Genomic DNA, 19342 nt, shown 5'->3' on the forward strand with positions numbered 1-19342 from the left:
TTTGCTGAGATCTACATTATTTGTGATTGCGTTTATTGGCGTATTGAATGTAGGACAGTACATCATTTAAGAAAATGTATGGTCTGCCATATATAGCTGCCTGTATGGTCTTGTCTGTCTCATATAAATAGTCTGATTTTGAAGAAGCCACTGATCCTGGCAGCTTCTAAAGCCCATAGCCCGGAGGAACATTCGCGTTGTGACTGGCTAGTTTGTTGTCGAGCAACTGGCGAGCATACAATATTGTACACATTAATATATTAATCTGGACAACACCACCTACATTGACCGTGACACTGACAGAGCAGAGAGCAGCCTGTCATTTACTCAGTCCACATGAAAGAAAGATTGTGTTGGGTGTAGTGTAGTCATTCGCCAAGAATAGATATATTAAACTTGAATTACTTCTCAATTAATAGATAAACCTTGCTAGTTGCTACGTTTACAAATAGAATAGAATATCTTATCCAGACTTAACGGGCTAGTTCATTACACGCACAGTAGATTATTGTTGTCTCCATGACTACTATAAATAACGAATCACAGCGCGAGCGTCCCTCCAGGCTATGGGATTCAGACTACCTTTGAAGAAAAACCTCGAGGGAGGCCGGGGGAGGGGCCTAGATGAATTGGGGGCGTGGCCAGCGCACCGATGTTACGGTTGAGTGAAAGAAGTGGAAAGTGAGAAGAACACCTCTTGAATGGACCTGGTGGAATAATAATAAAGTAAGTAGCATTTTGGTGTGTTCAAACTGTACCGTAGCGCTGTGTGTACATGTTAGTCCGGACAGTATTTTGTACCGAATGTTAGACGCGAAGTAAACGGGAAGTTTTGGGCGGGGGGTCTCACGGTTTCTTTCCCAAACAATAGTCGTGAAGAGACGCTGGCTGTGGTCGCAGGGAAGTTTCGGACCCTCTAATAGGCCCTATTGTTGTTCTCTCCCCACCGAGGCCACGTAGCTCTCTGGACACATTCTTCTATTACGAGGGGACACGATATACATGTTTAAACGTGACCAGAGGAATGGAAAAGGTACAACAAAGGGGTCAATGAAAGCATTGGGATTTAATGGAGGCCTAGCGTTGCGATCTTTTTTAAGGGAGAGAGGTTGGTTGGTGCGGGTGTCCATCCATTCATTAGTTTCAGCAGAGCGATCCATTCCCGAGAAGGAAAAGAAAGGGGGTGAAAGCGAAACGATCTGTGGGATCATTGGTTTTGGTGGTACGCGACACCCCGGGGCCTGACGCCCATTGTCTCCCCACAAGCCCCTCCATATGAAGAGTTTTTAGAAATCTCACCAAAATCTTAATTTTCTAGTCATTGCTAAATGCTAGTTACAACTGATGTCTAGTCTTCTGTAGTCCTTTTGTGGCCTTGGCTTTTGTTCAATTATTGATCAGGATTCTTGATAATTGCTGCCTGAGCCTGCCTTGTTTCAAATAATGTTGTATCTGTATGTGCTGCTACATTATGATACAGATATTTTTTTAGGATACAGTATAGCACACTTTATCACACTGTATCCCATACTTTTACATTTTATCCTAATGTGCCGCTACATTGTATCCTAATGTGTGCTGTTGCATTGTATCGTAATGTGTGCTGCTACATTGTGTTGCTTTGCTACATAAGTGACACAGTTAAAAGGGAACTGTAAATTCACAGACCTACATCACAACAGCAGTTATGACTTGGTAAGATTTTGGTGTTTAAATGTACAGTAGGCTAAATATTGGTGGTGTGCATCATCAGCACTTAAGCGAGCCCATGTAGAGGGTCATTATTAAGATCTCACAATTTTGTCTAGTTGACTTGAACCTGTATTTGTTTATTCATTTATTTAGACACATTTGGCACGAAATGTAGTCCTTTCAAACCCATTCTTCGTCTGCTCCTGCAGACTTGAGATTACTTGATAGCTTGTTGTACAGGAGGAGTAGTTCCTCTGGGCTATTGGCCAAGACAATATTGCCTGTGGCTTTCTAAACAAGCCAGCGCAGTAGTGGCCTGGCTTCTGGCCCATAATATCTGATACTACTGCCGGGCCAGTGCCACCTCGTGTCATTGGAATACTGTTTTCCGATGTGGTGACAGAGTGCTTTATGGGCTGTTATGTAGTTTTGCCCCCTCCAAATGAAATCACAAGACTCAGCAGAGGACACACAGCCTTGTTGTTTCAACCACACCCTAATAGATCAGTACACAACAGACACACACACACTTCACAGTTCACACACAGTCACACCTGCTCCATTTTGCTGGCCATGTGGGCGCAAAGGTTGACGGCAGCAGTTGTCTTTTGAGACTAGTTTTCACCGGCTTCACTGCGTAGAGAACAGTGGGTGGTGGTCAGTGTGTGTGTGTGGCCTTTGTACAGTGATCTGCCCCTTTCCCCGCTGGAGCGGCAGAGTGCATGCTTATTTTCACAGTTGGTATTCCAGGCCCTCAAATGGCTTTAGGATGGAGCATGTCATTTCAGAGATGGCCCAGATTGCTTTTCTGCCGTGGCAGCTGCTGGCTCACTTCCAGCAGCTTCTCCGAAAATATGGGGCTGGTAAATTTAAAGACTGAAGACAGAATCAAGTTTTTTGGCACAGTGGAATGTGGATGATGATTTGCACTGTTTGTACCATTTGTTTGCAGCATAATGGTCCCCTAAAACACGTGATTATGAGACAAGTCTCCTCTTAGAAGTGGCAGGATATATGGCTTGGTCTTTTACTCTTTTCCAGTCATTGCACACACAGAATACATTTATCATCTCTCCATCGGGTAATGAGGTGTGCTTAATGGTTTACACTCCCTCGGCCAAGTGTTGCCTTCAGCCATGGCACTAGTTGGCTAGCATCAAGGCAGACATCATGTGTCTAATCTTAGACCACACAGACACAGGCTCAGTCAGGTCGCTTGATAGGTTGTATAGCTAGCTGAATACAGTTGGATTCATCTCTCTTGTGCAGAAAAGGGTGAACAAGGTGGTGATTCGTGTAAGTCAGGCTTTTGCTGTCAGAATGCTTTTATCAGGGATTTATTTTGATCAGGAACACGGATACAGGGACATGGTTAATCTCCTGAAGTGCTGAGATCCCCTGAAGTGCTGAGTAGACCGTAGCGATGACATCATTGTTTATTTTGTTAAAGATGATTGCCCTATAACAGGGCTTTACTGTGCTGGGAGGGAGGAGCATGTTTAAATCATGGCCCATGGTGCGACGACAGCCCTACAATTAATGCAGGACTAACAACAAAAGACTAAATTATAGTACGTAACTGTCAGTTATAGAACACAATTACTATTGCAGAAACAAAATCACACATTGAGGAATTTGAGGCAGACAACTTAAAAACGTCTGCACAGTGCACAATTTATATAGAACTAATGTACGCCTGAGTGCTAGATGTAATCATGTAATTTGTCTTTAATAACAGGGCAGAAGTCTTGTATCTATGTCTTAAACATAGTTTTGTTGGGAACATTTGATCAGGAAATGAAAATAAATTAACCTATGTTCCAATGGAGTTATTAAGTGAGTCTCAACACTTCTTAATACTTTTCATTGGTGAAATATTTATAAAACTTATAGACAGACCCCTGGTGTCAGTATATGAAAGAAATCTCTTGCATATGGTGCCTGGCCGAGCGGTCCAGGCACCTAGGCTGGTAATCCAGCTGTCGCAGGTTCGAGTCCCGATCACGACGGCCTTTGCTGCGTGTCTTCCTGCCCATCTCTCTCCCCCTTTCCTGTCTAACTACTGTAAAAAATCTATCAATAAAGGCAAAAAGTCCCAAAAATATCTTAAAAAAAAAGAAAAGAAAACAACGGGTCACATCGTTACTTCTTTCCACAGCAGTGCAATATGACATACGACATGTCATATGACAAGGTATGAAATATACATGATGAAATATGGCGATATAGGAGGTTCCGGCCCGACAGTGACGATTATGTACACTGGTGGTCTACGTTGATGAACTGAGTCCCAGTATAGTTCATTAAGTAGGCCATAGGACGCTAGGATGAATAGGAAGGAAACATTATCCATCCTTCCACCAGACCACACCTTGTCAGATCAAGTGTTCTGCTATATCCTCCTCAGCGACAAAAGCTAACTGACAGATGGACATATTCCGAGCAAGCGGTGTAGTGCAGTTTTCAGTTGATATTGTTCTGTGATGTAAAACAGGTACAGTAGCATGGCACACTTCAGCATTTAGGGGTTTGAGAGTGAGACCACTCATTAAGTGTATTCACTCATGGTCATTTATAATGTACAGTATGCTGCGTTTGGATGAAAGCATCCACCAATGTACTGTACTGTATTGTAGCTGTCAGGCCTACATCTGCCCTGCTAGGTACTTACTTAGTACTTAGCTGGCAGAGCTATAAACGTACTAGCGATCTCCAGTCTCTTTTGACGCCTGTGCCTTTATCGTTATACAAGTTCACCTTTAGACCTTTGTCTACATGTGAGAGGGAGAGAAAGAGTGAACGAGTGAGGCACTAGTAGAGGAACTAGTGATTTACTGATTTTACACACAGCATTTTGACAGCCACATATGTTATACACTGACGCGCCTAACAGGAAAGATCCAGAAAATAATTCATCATTATTTCCTTTTGTTATTGCCTGATTTTTCCTGTTTCTCGTGTGTCCATAATGTATATGCCTTATCCAAAAGTAGTGGTAACATATAGCCTGAATGTTTCAACAGTGAGTAGTACAAAGAACTTGACTGCAATGGATATTCCTATTCACAATCACAATCCACTGTTTGTGAACAGTTAATGGCTGCCATTGAATCTTCTGTATTGCTGTCATGGTAATAGCCATGCGTAAATAGACTGAAAAAGCTGATTCATTGGAACGACAAAGACATCATGTGGTCAATTAAGTAAAATTAAATTATGCTGGAAGCTATCTTGACTATGCCAAATATGGGTTCTATGGCTTGATAGCAAGTGGTCTTTCTATCCATTCAAGCTTTGTGGTCTGGACTGAGTTCTTATTAGCATGAGACGGGAGCTGTTGGTTACTGGTTGGCTGTCTAGTGGTGTATGTGGTACTGTCTGTTGACACATGCTGAAGCTTGATTTATACTAATACCCGTGTCGCGTGCCGGAAATAGACGATCTACAAGCTCACAGCGACTCGTGCCCGTGAGATGCCGTAAGCTTGTACATCCGCTATCTTCGGTGCACGATACCGTAGCATAATCTGGTTACAAGTCTAGATGTACATTTATACAAACAACAACACTTCTTTCTGTGAACAAATCCCACATGGAACTTCCAATGTACTATAGGCTCTTGTCTGAGTATCATGGCAGTCTAGTGGGGGTCATACCTATGTTCCCCAGGTTCTATGTTCCCCAGCCCGGGTTCTATGTTCCACACTCACCAATGCACATCACCACACAGTGACTCTACCTCCATGTCCCAATCAAAGTCAAACAACCACACCCACCCTTTATCAATTAACCAGCATATGACAGCCCGACATCAATCAAGTAAACACTTTGTTTGTGGGGTGGGGGCATCATCTCTTAAGTTGTGGAGGGGCGTCATAAGGTCAGATCCCCATGGCAACTGTCAACCACCAATCCGCCTCCAGCTGAACACCTTCTTTCATCCCCATAGCAGCGAAGAGGCCTCCGTCACCCGGGGGACGCGGGTAGCGTGGGAGGGAATGTGAGATGGGGGGGCAAACAAGTATGGTGAAAACACAGTAATCCAATATGGCTGTCATTGTGTCTGGGGCTAGGCAGTTTGCTGGACGACGGGGCTCGCTATGTTTTTGTCGGTGTGACAACTGACCTGGAAGACGTCTATTCCAGCACGCTCTGATGACACTGTGGAAACGTCGATGTCTGCCATTGGCACAGAGCGATGGGTACAACATGACGTCAGGCTTATTAGGGACTGGGGGACAGCTCTGTACCTGGATGTAGACATTGGGTCTCACTTAGCAATATTGTTTTATAAGTTATATGCGTATTTGTTACTTTCCCTGTAAATTTATGCCAATAATTAAAGATTACCACAAGACACATTTATATTGATGAATATACTGTAATTGTGCCACAAAGATGATCCTAGCATGTCATCCACTAGATAATTTGGTATAGAGTACACTATGAAGGCAATGAGGCACCCATTTCAAAATAATAACGATAATAATGAAAATAATTGAGTTTGGCTGTAAGGTACAAGAGTTATTTGTCAACATTAGAGTTCTCAGTTCTGTGAAGTCATCATAACTGGCTGATTAGCGAGCCCTTATACACTGCCACTAGTAAAGCAGATGCACTTGATGGTTACTGTAAAAACACATGCTCCATGATAGTTGATGCAAATAAACATGTCTTAAAAACGTAAGTTCTTGACAGATTGCGTCGTTTAGTTTTATCATTTTAAAAGTGACGGAGACATAAAAATGCATTCATGTAGTATTTTGTAATCAAGGATTTGTTTCTAAAATGCTGCATTTACCTGCTTTTATTCTTTACACGGAAAGCTATTTTCATGAACAAGAAATGTCATATGTTTCCAATGAGACACAACACAGCATTGTGAGCCATGTTGGTCACTGCACTCCCGCCTCCATGTTCTTGTGTGACTAAAACCAAGAAGGCTGGGTCAGACACGATTGGTTCCATATGGTTCATGACTTGCATTACAGGCGCAACAGCTACTGGGAATATCGCTGATGCATACAAATGGTATGGGGGGGACTCTGTATGTGTACAGGGGGTTTTCGGGAACTGGCCTCGTGTAGCAAATCGGACGCTAACCTAGTTTGTCACTTAAGAAACTTCGTTAGCTTTCAAAGCTGCAAGAATTGGCTGCTAATTCGGTTGGGTCTTATCTGTCAGCTGCAGTGATGTTATGCAGAGGTGACCATGGCCGTGTTTGTGAAACAGATGAGCTGTATATGTGAGACTTGACCACTTTCAACCTGGTGTCTGCATTTTGGGCATGTCATAGGCGAAACCTTTCAAAACAGCCTTAGAAAAACAAGCAGCTGTAACAGCTAGAAGATTGCTTTGATTGTATTTTCACTATTCTTTTGTGTTTTGTCACTTACAGTTTCTATTGTGTTTGTTTTCTCTCCCAGGTCCTGGCTAACTCGGCGCTCTCCCACCTCATCTCTCACCTCTCTTTCTCCTGACCCCCCCCATCCCCCTCTCCTCCGGACTCCCCCTCTCCTAGCCCCCCTCCCCTCTCCCCCCTCCCCCGTCGTCGGCCTCCAAGATAGATTCCCTCAGGAGTAGGGTTGACTTGCTCAAGCTGCCGCTGGCGCTCTCTGCCAAGTCCATCACTGAGCGCAAGAGCCAGCTGGGAGGAGGAGTGGGCGAGCAGCCCCGCGGCCCCGGAGGAGGTGGAGGCAGGATCCGTGGAGCCCGCTCAATGCCGTCTCGCGACATGGACAATGAGTCACAGTACTCTGGCTACTCCTACAAGTCCTCGCACTCCCGCGGCTCCCGCAAGCACAGGTATGCACACAAGACATCCGTTTCACTGTCTTTCCCTTTGTCTCCCCCTCTCTCTGTTAAATACACACACACACACACGGGGTGCCCGCTGGCCTAGTGGTCCAGGCGCATACCACAGGCTCTGGCCTGACAGCGTGTCACGTGGTTGAGTCCCGTTAACGACCTTTGCTGCATGTCTCCCCCTGTCTCTCTCCCAATACACACACACACACACACACACATTTAAAAGAAATCTCACTCTTTACTCTCCGATCATGTTGTTGATAGGGACAGCAGATTAAAAAACAAATCAAAAACATGTATTTATACAGTGTGTATGTACAGTGTATATATATATATATATATATAATTTATTACCTACCCTCTGTTGCTTAAAACGGACTGAAAAGATGCAGATGTGTCTCCCTACAGGTTGTCAGAAGGTGGTCTCAAGTTGTTGAACTAAGCTCTTAAGATATTAAAGCTGCAATCTTTATTTTAATGAATAAAACATTATTCAACCAACCTGTATGGTAAAGTAGTTTAACACAGTCATAGGGTTGAGGGTGGTCTCCCCACACTTCCATTGAGAAACTTACACCCTGGTGTCAGGAAGGACACCTACTGGTTGGAGTGGCTGGAGTTGTTCCGATACCAGTACCAGGTATCGGTGTCGGCTAGTCTGCCAGTCTATGCCATCATTCCCATTCCACATCATTTATCACATGATGATATTTAATTTACAGTAATATTTTGAATCTTTCAGTTGACTTGTAGCTGCACTTTAACAATAATTATTGGATGGATTCTTTATTTTCTTTATTCCTATACTAGTGGTTCTCAAACTATTTAATTTCAAGGACCACCATAACTCTTGACTGTGTGCTAATGGCACCAAATGGACGCATTTGTACCGTCTTCAGTTGCAGACCCTGTAATGGTCCATTTGGAACCCCCTCAAGAAACACTGAGGGTCCCTGGACCCTACTTTGAGAACCACTGTCCTAGATTTGCAAGTTATAGGAATCTCTAGTAGCCTTCCCGTAACCTCATAAGCTGGACAAATGTGGATTCCCTCTTAATGAGCAGTATATACTGTTTTATTTCCCACACCGGAGACCCAGGACATAATTCTAGGTGTTAAAAGTTTCAATTACCTCACTCCGTTGAGAGAGGACATAAAATGGGTAGTAGATTGTGGTTAATTTCAGTGTCTGGGGAGTAAAACGTTGTAAAATTGTAGTATTTTCACTCCAACCATCAAATCTTTTAGGTGTCATAATTTGAGGGCTATACTGTTAAGCTCTTGTCAAGTGCCTGCCTGTGTATAGCCCAGTTTTCATATACCACCGCACGTACTGCATGTACAGTGCATGCCTAGATAAGTGTAATGGTCCGTTGCACCGCATTAGAGTATTAAGCTGATGTTGGCTAGTTCCTACCTGTCCTTGGAGCAGACTGCTACACACTTGTAGGCATGTCGGCAAAAAGCCTGGAAGTGGTAAAATGTTGCAGCTAATATAAGTAAGTCAGAATAGAAACGTTATCGTTGGCACATGTGGAAATTAGCTTTTGGCTTTACTGTGGTAGAATGAACACCAGATGGAAGTGTAGCGACACAGGGTCAATCAGTTGTTCTAACAAACCTCCAGTCTAAAGGCTTATGTTTTCTCTGTTCTGTATGCGTCTGCTAGGAGGGACAAGCATCGCTCAAAGAGTCGAGACGGCAGCAGCCGTGGGGACAAGTCCGTCACCATACAAGCTCCTGGAGAGCCACTGCTGGACGCAGAGTCAACCCGCGGAGATGACCGGGTCAGTCACTTGAGCGTGTTAACTCTATTACAATTAAGTCGTCAGTGCCTAGAGCATGGCACCCACCGTGGTCACTCAGGAATGACCACAAATTAAAATTAATGCCGTTACATTTTGGGTGTGGTTAAAATGTTTGTTTAGTTTACTTGCCACCATTGGTCATCTTATTGTATTCTTAAAATGTAATTAGTTTGCTGGTATGATAGTGAAAGTAGCTTATATAAACTGTGTCTCATGAACAAAAGAACGTGGTTTGAGAACCAATGAGAAATATGGTATACAGTGAGTGCACATTTTTACAGCGTATGGGGGGAGGGAGAGAGAGACCGGAGCTAAGCTCATGAACCACTGGACAGATGAGCACCAACATTATTGTACACACTCCTGGCCTGGTAGGCAAAGGATGTTATAATCCAGAACATTTTAGAATTTTTATTTGGAAGTTTATACTGAAACCTTCCCCAAACAAATATGGCTCTGATAAAAACTGCTGTCACAGTAGTCTGTGACGCCATAGAAGATGACTGATGTCGTAGACTGGCCACATGAAGTCCTACATCCACATTGAGGCCACCCATCTTGTTCTCAGTCATAGTAGTTTACAGGATGTTCACATCAGACCCTGTGTAGTGGCCATACTGGGCTGGCCAGTGGCTTGGCCTGGCCCAAACAATTACCATACTTTTAGGCTCAAACCCCAAAAAGGTGTCATTATGCGCCCAATGTCCTCAAAGTCACATCCGACAAGCTTTAGACTGAGCCGATTGGACCTTCCGTTCCAGAGTTAATGCCCAAAACATCTTGAAAACTGGATACTTTTGCCGTTTTTTGATCTGCGATTTCAGATTGAGTTTTGTCCATTGTCGCTCCGTCGGACAGCGACAAACTAAAACTAAATATACCCGAATAAAGTTAGACTACTTAGCATACATTTTGGGCCTGGCCCAAAAACGTCGGGTAGGGTCGAGTTCGGGCAGAATTTGAGAACTCTACTAGTAGTGGTTAATAGACTCCACACACACACACACCATGCTCATTCTTTCTCTCTTTCCCGTCATCCTTACAGGATGACAACTGGGGCGAGACCACCACGGTGGTCACGGGTACGTCGGTGGACAGCGTGTCCAACGAGGACCTGACTCGCGTCTCCAAGGAGCTGGATGAGTCCACGCCGCTGGAATGCAAGCGTTTCCTGGGCCCCGTGCTGGGCTGCTGCCTGAGCCTCTTCGCCCTGGTCACCCCTCTGGCCTTCCTGGTGCTGCCGCAGGTCAGTGCTTCTGGACAGGAATTAAGTACATTTGAGTACTGTACTTGCATACAAATTTGCAGTGTTTGTACTTTAGTATTTCCAATACCTTTACTTCTATTCCATTACACTTTTACTTTGTAGATTTTAATTATTACAAAATGTACATTAACCAGCCCTATTTAGATTTCTTGGCCATTTGAAAATACAAGCTTGTAAGATTGTAGATCTGCTATTTTCAAAGATTTTATACATACAACTTGTGAAATGGGACCCTCTGCATAATGAGTACTTTCTATTTTTAGTTACTTTAAGTACAATCGTTAACAGTAGTATTTCTACATTGCAGTATTGATACTTTTAGTGAAGAAGTGTAGTAAATGTTCCCCACCACTGTGCCACAGGTGCTGTGGCGTGACACCCTGGACCCGTGCGGCACGCCCTGCGAGGGCCTCTACGTGTCGCTCGCCTTCAAGCTGCTCGTGCTGCTCATCTCGTCGTGGGCTCTGTTCTTCCGCCCGCCGCGCGCCACCCTGCCGCGCTTCTTCGTCTTCCGCTGCCTGCTCATGGTGCTGGTGTTCCTGTTCGTGGCGTCCTATTGGCTGTTCTACGGCGTGCGTGTGCTGGAGCCCCGCGAGAGGGACTACCGTGGCATCGTGGAGTACGCGGCGTCGCTGGTGGACGCGCTGCTCTTCATCCAGTACCTGGCGCTGGTGCTGCTGGAGGTCAGGCACCTGCAGCCCGCCTTCTGCCTCAAGGTGGTCCGCACCACGGACGGCGCCAGCAGGTTCTACAACATTGGCCACCTCAGGTCGGTTGACTGTGACGCTGCATACAATTTAGACATTTAGCAAACGCTCTTAACACGTTGACGGCTTTGAATTATTATATCCAATATACAGAGGCTGCCGGGATTGTTTAATTACCTTTGGAGCATACGCCCAAGTATTTGCGGCTTTGATCCATGAAAATCTGCTTGAAAACACTCCAATGATTTGTTATTGAGCCGACAAAAAGGCCACTTCCTTGATCCGGGCAAGGACTGTCTAAAGAGGACGATTTTTGTGAGATTTGGACAAAATCTGTAGGAGGAGGAGCCAAAAGTGTGTTTTGGAGAAAATTCAAATTAGCAGGAATTTCTTTCCTGACGAAAATGGGCGTGGCCTATATGTGGAAATGCACCATGACCCAAGAAAATTAGATTTTACGACTTACGGTTCAAAGAGTTACAGGGAAAAACGTAAAGTGGGCTGTTATAGCGCCACCATGAGGCCGACTGATGTAATTCCTTTTCAATTAATTTTCATAATTATTATGAACCTCCCTCCCAAGTCTTGTAAATATGGCGCTTACAGTCTCCAATGGAAAAAAAATACTTACATTTAGTCTTCGATTTCCCCATTATAAGTCTATGGAGAACTAATTAATTAATATCAATTAAACTATACAATGGATCTCTTAGCAAAATACAAGCCCACGATTCCCGATGAAGCCGGTCAATTTGACATATGGCCCGAGTGTGTGCGAAACTGTGGGAGGAGTAGTGCAGCAAAGTATCGCTCATTTACAATAACAATAGTCTGGTTGCCACACTAAATAGCGTGGAAAACGGTTATGCAGCAAACCTGTTAATCCAGAGCGATTTACAGTCGGCAGGAATTTAGCAATAGAAATAGTCATCAATAATCACAACTATGTAAGATAAGAACCTAACATCCGTCTAACAGTAGAATATCTGTACATTGACACTATGAGTATACAGTTACACTATAGAGTTCTATGTCTTCTGTCTAAATTACATACATTCAGCCTTTGCATACCCTGTAAGGTCGTCGAGGCTAGGGCAAGTGCTGCATGATGTTTCTTTACAAAGAATAGATGGAATGTACGGAATAATATGCACGTGCAGTTTTTGAATTGTGTTTGGTATATTATTCCTTAGTAGAAATTAAACTTTTAATAGTAGAGCTCAAACGATGCCAGATCTTTTGGTCCGATCACGAGTGTGAGTGCGACCACGACTGCTAGACGTTTTGACCAATGTTTTGTCGAAGAGTGCAACCTTTTCTTATCATTGGAAATAACTTCTCATTTGAGAACATGAGTTAAATAAAGATAAACACAAATAACCTTTTGCTATATATATTGCTAAATAAGTCCATAATATAACATAGACGGAACCTATATTGAAATGCCCAAGATGGGGACGCCAGGTTGAAAGGGGTTCACAATCAGGACATATCGATGTCGTAAGAAATTTCGAATATTGGGCTTGGCTGATGTGACTGTCTGGCTGTCAAATGAGCGGTAAAGTGCATGTATGATCCAAGACAAAGCCCTATGTCATAGGGGTTTGTCTTGGATCACACATTTTCCCGCTCCGAAACCACATTTTTCACAATCAAAAAAAGGAGTGCTTACTGCTGAAATTACAGTCAATATTAGCCTTTTGTGTGCCTGGTTGTGGAAATTGTACCGCTGATAGACTAGACGTGTCTGTGTGTAAATTGGCATCATTCTGTATATTTGTATTTTTTAGACATGTGTATGAATACTAAGAGGATGAATCAGAGAGGAAGTGTATCCTCAAGTATTTTGGCATGAGAGTGTTTTTGTAGGGGTGGGTCCTTGAGTCTTTCTCCTGTATTTATTCCTTTTTTGTGGGTAGCGTGTACAGGCAGCGCAACTATGCTTTGTCTGTTAAAGCTGTTGAAACCTCAACACATTCATCTGTCTGACAACTTAGACATGAATTTCTGCAATAACCAAGCCTTGGTAAAATCTTCAAAATGATCAGTGGTTTCATCGCCCTCTGGTGGGCTAGATTACAGACTTGACAAGATATTTAGTTTAGAGTGAAAACAAGAGGAGGCCTAATAAATCCATTTGGATTGCGGTGAACTAATTATACGGTTTAAGTGGTTAAAACGGTTAATAATAAAACTAAAAGCCATTGATTATTTTATTGTGTTGGTTCAGTGAATGGTTAACATTTGACCTCCTGTAAGTCTTTAATCTGTTTTCTTGAGCATTGTTAGAAAGTTGAGAAAGTGATCTTTGCGTGGAGTGGAAGTTGCACTGCAGAACCAATGCTGCCAAATATTGTTACATTTTATTTATTAATATTGTGTCCGTATTTCTTGTATTTTCAGTATCCAACGGGCGTCTGTCTGGGTGCTCGACCGTTATTACAGTGATTTCACCGTCTACAACCCAGCCCTGGTTAACCTGCCCAAGTCCATACTCTCCAAAAAGATGACCGGCTTCAAAGTCTACTCCCTGGATGGTAAACTAGAGCACCACACCTCTCATGTCATTTCTTTACAATCGGATCAGTTAGTTGCTCTTTAGAATTTGAATGCGAGGTCAGCAGGTTATTAAGATGCTATGGCTAATATAAGGAACAGTTGTCTCCAGATGGTGGTTCTGTTCTGTTCCGTACATGGTACAGACTACAGAGACATAGTATTATGTTCATTGGCACTCGGTACAGATGCGTCATGACATGTACACTGACACACATGGACAAAGGTGCTTCTTTTCAGTGAAAGACATACAAGAGAAAGATGGCCTCAGTCAATGTATGTACATTGAACATTCTAAAGCCATATTATACAAACTGATAACAGTTTTACCACTCATTTCATCCATTCCTCCTAGCCACTCAGTACAATCACTTCTTACTATTGGAGTGATGCTTTCTTCAAGGAAAGTGTGCTCTGCTGTGGTATTAATTGCAAGTTGCCCTGAAGCGTTCTGAATGCTCCGGCTCACACCGACTTGACTGTCTCATTCTATAATATGTTATGTCTCTTTCAGAGAACACCACCAATAATTCCACGGGCCAGTCCCGGGCCATGATAGCAGCCGCTGCCAGAAGAAGAGATAACTCCCACAACGAGTTCTACTACGAAGAAGCAGACTACGACCGAAGAGTCCGCAAGCGCAAGTCCAGGTCAGACCCAAAAGACATGTTCATTAATGTGGTGCTGTTTGGTAATTGCCTGCCACTCGAGACCACTGAGACACCATTTAGTTCAGTGGTTCTTCACCAGTGGTCCGAGGACCACCGGTGGTTCTTAAAGTGATTCCAGGTGGTCCCCAACTAAATGATGGAGAGTTGGTAACCAAATGTAGCCTGGCTCCAGCCCTGAATCGCTAGCCACGCGCGAAAAAATATGTTCTGGAGATTCAGTGAAACAAAATGAAAATTCAGTGTCAGGCTATACCAAATGGATCCTTTGGTTTCATTTTACACTCAAGAGTTATTTGTTATTGTTAAACATCTGCATTATTTACAAAAAGTCTACACACAATAATAGAGAATGTAGAAGAATTATTTTTATGAACATTTGCTATGGTACCAACATCAATACAGCATGGAATTGTGGACAAAACACAATAGGGTCTGACAGGCTAAATCTCATCAAATGGTTGTCCGTCGCTCAAATGCCAAATAAATATGAAACTGGTATTGGCACAGCTGTGATTCAGATATTGATTTAACAGCCACACGTGTGACACATGAAAGTTTTTTTTTATCGGCCTTGGCTTAGATTAGACGTTGAAACAAGCCGTTTCAACTTCTATATATAGACGTTTAAAAAACTTCTAATCAACTTCTAATTAGCGGTCTAAGCTTAGACCGCTAAAAAAAAACCTTCATTTTTAGTCTAATAGCCGACTATTGCTCAGTGGGATATTGATGCCTCCAGTTGTGTCCGTGCCCTCACTGCAGGTTGGTGGTGGCCGTGGAAGAGGCCTTCACGCACATCAAGCGGCTCCATGAGGACGAGGTGGCCTCGTCTCCCAAACACCCGCGGGAGGTGATGGACCCGCGGGAGGCGGCCCAGGCCATCTTTGCCCCCATGGCGCGCGCCATGCAGAAGTACCTGAGGACCACCAAGCAGCAGCCCTTCCACAGCATGGAGAGCATCCTCACCCACCTGCAGTTCTGCATCACTCACAACATGACGCCAAAGGTGAGCCGCCTCATCATTTATCTTATTTTATTGTAGTATTTGTGTGATTTATGCCCATATTTTAGCAGCTTTGAGACCTGTATTAGAAAAGATTGCCAGACATCCAGCAAAACAGGACAGGGTCTAACTACAGCATGGCTTCCCTGTGCAGCCAGTCAGTAATTGGAAGTACAGTCTGGAGCCGCATGGAACCTGCGCCATGCTGTCAAAAGGGGGAGGGGGTTCCTACAGTGCTCTGATGTCATCAATATCACATCCATAGATGTAAAAGCCTAGATTGGCTGCTCATTGGCCACTGCAGTTCATTGAAGCGACCTATATCGCAGGGAAGGTGGAAGTCAAGTGGAAGTGCGGAAGACACACTGCCACTCAAAGTGACAAAGTTCAAAGGAGCTTTATTGGCATGAGAAAACAAACGTTTACATTGCCTCTGATTGGCCTACCGAATGTCCCCTTCTGTGACGCACTTTTTTCTCTTTATCCTTTCTTTCCATTTCCATTAATAATACATTATTAACAGTTCTACTGCTTAACACTCTTTTTAATCCGAAATGCTTGTTTGTCTGTTTGCAAAGTGAAGAAAAAAAAATCACCCCCGTGTGAACTGAGTGGTGCACCCCCCCCATCTCTCTCTCTCTCATTAGCAGGCAACAGTGCAGCACTATCTGTCTCTCTGTTATTGGCACAACAGAGCCCCTACTGGTACTAATAGTCACACTGGTGCTCATTAACGTCACATAGGTGAACCAACACATGGGTGCACACGGACATTGCTGTTCCTTGGAGTGGTTGCACCACTCAAAAAGTGCATTGGAAACGGAATGTTCATCACTGAAGCTGTCATAATGTTTCCACTATGAATAAAAATAATATAAAGAAATGTGTGTGCAATCTCCCTATTTGGATAAAATGTTGGGAAATACAGAGCGCTTTTCTAGACTGCTGCCTCTTTCAGTACTATGGCATTTATTTTTTTATTTTTTTAAACAAAACCTCTCTTGATGATGATAATTGATGACTAATGTCCCTACTGTCTCTTCCAGGCCTTCCTTGAGCGCTACCTCAACCCTGGTCCCACCGTGCAGTACCAGCGGGAGAACGGCAGGGGGCGCCAGTGGACCCTAGTTAGCGAGGAGCCTGTGACAACGGCGCTGCGCCAGGGCCTGGTCTTCTCGCTGCGGCGCCTCGACTTCTCGCTGGTCGTCACGGTGACGCCGCTCCCCTTCCTGCGCCTGGGGGAGGAGTATATCGACCCCAAGAGTCACAAGTTTGTCATGAGGCTGCAGTCGGAGACCTCTGTCTAGACACACTTGGCGGTGAGGAGAAGGGAAGAGCATCCCCGTCCGGTGTTTCAAGGTGCATCCTAAACCGGTGGTTTCTCAAATCACTTTAATTTCAAGGACCCCCACTTTGGTTTGCATTGGGCCACGGACCTGCATAACTCTGGGAATGTACAGATGGTTCCATTTGATATGTTCACTCTACGAATGTGTAAGGGTCCATTTGGTTCCCAACTATAAATAATATAGCCAGGGGCCTCCTGGATCCCCCTCGAGGACGGGCCACTTTGAGAACCATTGCTTTAAAAGCGTCCTCGTCCGATGCCTCGCGTCGTCTTCCTGCTCGGTTGTGGAGCTGTCGGGAACGGGACGACGCCACGTGTCCAGGCAATACAACGTGCATATCGGTCTAGAACCAGCACTGAGGCGGACCACAGATGCCACCTCTCCATCAGTAACCATCTTCCCACTGAATCATTAATGTTATGGATCTTTCTTTTGTCATGAAGAGATTGCCATAAGCTACATGATTCACTCCCCCTCCTACAAGAAAGAATATCGTTGTTGCCTTGACCGGACCATGTGTTGTAAAGTCTTTGTCGTTAGGTTGCGCTGTAAAACACTTCCCCTTTTTCTTTTGGTTCTAAAGAGGGACTCGAGTGTCTTTTAAAAACAAATGTTGCATTGTGCTGTAACCACTGGACTCCGGGACTGTGATGACTCATCACTTTTAACCACTAGAGGGGGATTGTGTCACACTTCTCGGTTCCTCTTCCTGATGTCTTAAGAATGGACCAATCAAAACACGGCTTTGACTTCAACGCATTACCTGCCAGTGTGTAGGACCTTTTGTTATTTTATTTTTTATGGAATGTGTGTGTGTGTGTGTGTGTGTGTGTGTGTGTGTGTGTGTGTGAGACATTTATTATTATTATTATAACAGAATGTAGCATTATGTGCATTGACTTATAATTGTCTTGGCATGTCTTCCTGCATCTATTTAAAAGAAAAAAGGAAGTGCTTTCCTAAGTTGTCTCTCGACTGAGGCAATGTTGTATTGTCTCTCATTTCATTCTATGCTGGCCTCTTGGCAAAAAAATGCCCATAAAGACTTTAAAAAATGATATTACTCAAAGATAATATCACTGTTTTTTAACAGGTGTTTCATCCTGATCTTCCTGTTTTTTTTACCTACTGTATGTATATCATAAGAAAGGAGTCTAGACCAAGTGTTCATAGTTTGACTATGAGCTGACTTCTAACGGTTCCATTTTCTACGCGTTTTTTAAACCCCCTCACCACTACCCCAGACTGGACGTGTGATTGTATTCCTCACTGCACGTCATCGGCAGTCGTAGTAGTAGCATATCACCGCGTTGTGCCACAAAGCCACAAGTTGACAAAAAGCACAATACAAATGCTGCCTCTTCCTCCATCCACCCACCCAGCCTTACAGACGGCGTGTGAAACGTATCTCTCTACAAGTAAAGACTCTTGTCAGACAGAGAGCCTCGGTTTTTTTACCACTCTCCACCACAATGTACGCTAACTAACATGTGATTTTGTGCATGGTTTACGCCGGTGTCCCTTGCCGAACATAGCCGATCTACAAGCTCACCGCTGTGAGGTTGAAGATCTGCTATTTTTGGCAAGCGACACTACATATGAATGAGAACAAAATCAGGCTCAATGCAACATGAAGATGTACGTTTACTGTTTCAGACACACTATGACTGACTGATGGTTGCTTTGAATGTTTTTCAAATACATTTCCTTGTAACAATGACACTAGTACCAATGGACAGTGACCACAACTGAGGTGGATTTCTTTTCGTTTTCTTTCTACAACCGAGCGATCAAGCTGCTTTTCCTTTCTCGTGCACGCTAGAATTGTTTGCGGTTCACATTATTTTCTTCTTTTTTTTTATACAGACTTTGTTTTTCTATACTTTTTTAAGGTGCCTAAGTTATGATGATGCAATTTACAGAATGTTTTTACTTTTGAAAAAAAAGAGAAAAGAAGAAAAAAAAAAGTGGCTTGTAAAGAAAAACAAAATGTGTAGATTTGTCTTGTATCATGATCCTTTTGGTAACTAGCTTGTATAGTGTGTTAGCCATCTTTCCCCCCACTATTAAACCATTTAATTGCATATACACATGATCTGTTTTGTCACTAATTATTCAACCTATCTTCATATAATATAATGAAGGTCTATAATAGTTAGTTTCACTAATCATGAAAAAATGGCGCAATTGTTTTTCTACTCGGTCTGTGTCTCATAGGAGGGATGTGAGCAGTTCAGAAACCGTCCTCCAGTGACATCATCGATGGGGAATACAAGCTAATCAAAACTGCAGGCTTTCTAGTCCTGAAAAGTTGCAGTAAAAAAAAATCGTGTTTAAAAAAGAATCTGCCTAATGATGATGTCCCTTGGAGGATGGTTTCTAAACTACACACAGCCCTCCTCATAGGAGGACTGTGTGCATCAACTGCAACAAAAAAGCCTGCACGAAGACTACCTATTGTTTAGCAGCTTACGTCTGTAA

At 43.5% G+C, this 19342-nt stretch overlaps 1 protein-coding gene across 1 annotated transcript; it reads left to right on the forward strand.

The window, feature by feature from the left end:
• The first annotated feature begins 655 nt into the window (after positions 1-655).
• On the forward strand, positions 656-18949 carry LOC308325486 (vang-like protein 2). Its single transcript, XM_080777988.1, has 9 exons — positions 656-726; positions 7118-7496; positions 9170-9287; positions 10354-10554; positions 10938-11344; positions 13686-13819; positions 14353-14488; positions 15272-15515; positions 16559-18949. The coding sequence occupies exons 2-9, from the start codon at positions 7411-7413 to the stop codon at positions 16817-16819; spliced, it is 1587 nt and encodes a 528-aa protein (XP_080634114.1). The 5' UTR covers positions 656-726; positions 7118-7410; the 3' UTR covers positions 16820-18949.
• Positions 18950-19342: the final 393 nt, after the last annotated feature.

This window comes from Protomyctophum bolini, assembly GCF_963924005.1.
Source record: "Protomyctophum bolini genome assembly, chromosome: 12".
NCBI lineage: Eukaryota > Metazoa > Chordata > Actinopteri > Myctophiformes > Myctophidae > Protomyctophum > Protomyctophum bolini.

Coding starts and splice junctions, on each gene's coding strand:
- LOC308325486 (XM_080777988.1), top strand. CDS start 7,411: ATGCCGTCTCGCGACATGGACAATGAGTCACAGTACTCTGGCTACTCC. Junction 13,820..14,352: donor CAAAGTCTACTCCCTGGATG/GTAAACTAGAGC, acceptor TGTCTCTTTCAG/AGAACACCACCAATAATTCC. Junction 15,516..16,558: donor CTCACAACATGACGCCAAAG/GTGAGCCGCCTC, acceptor TGTCTCTTCCAG/GCCTTCCTTGAGCGCTACCT.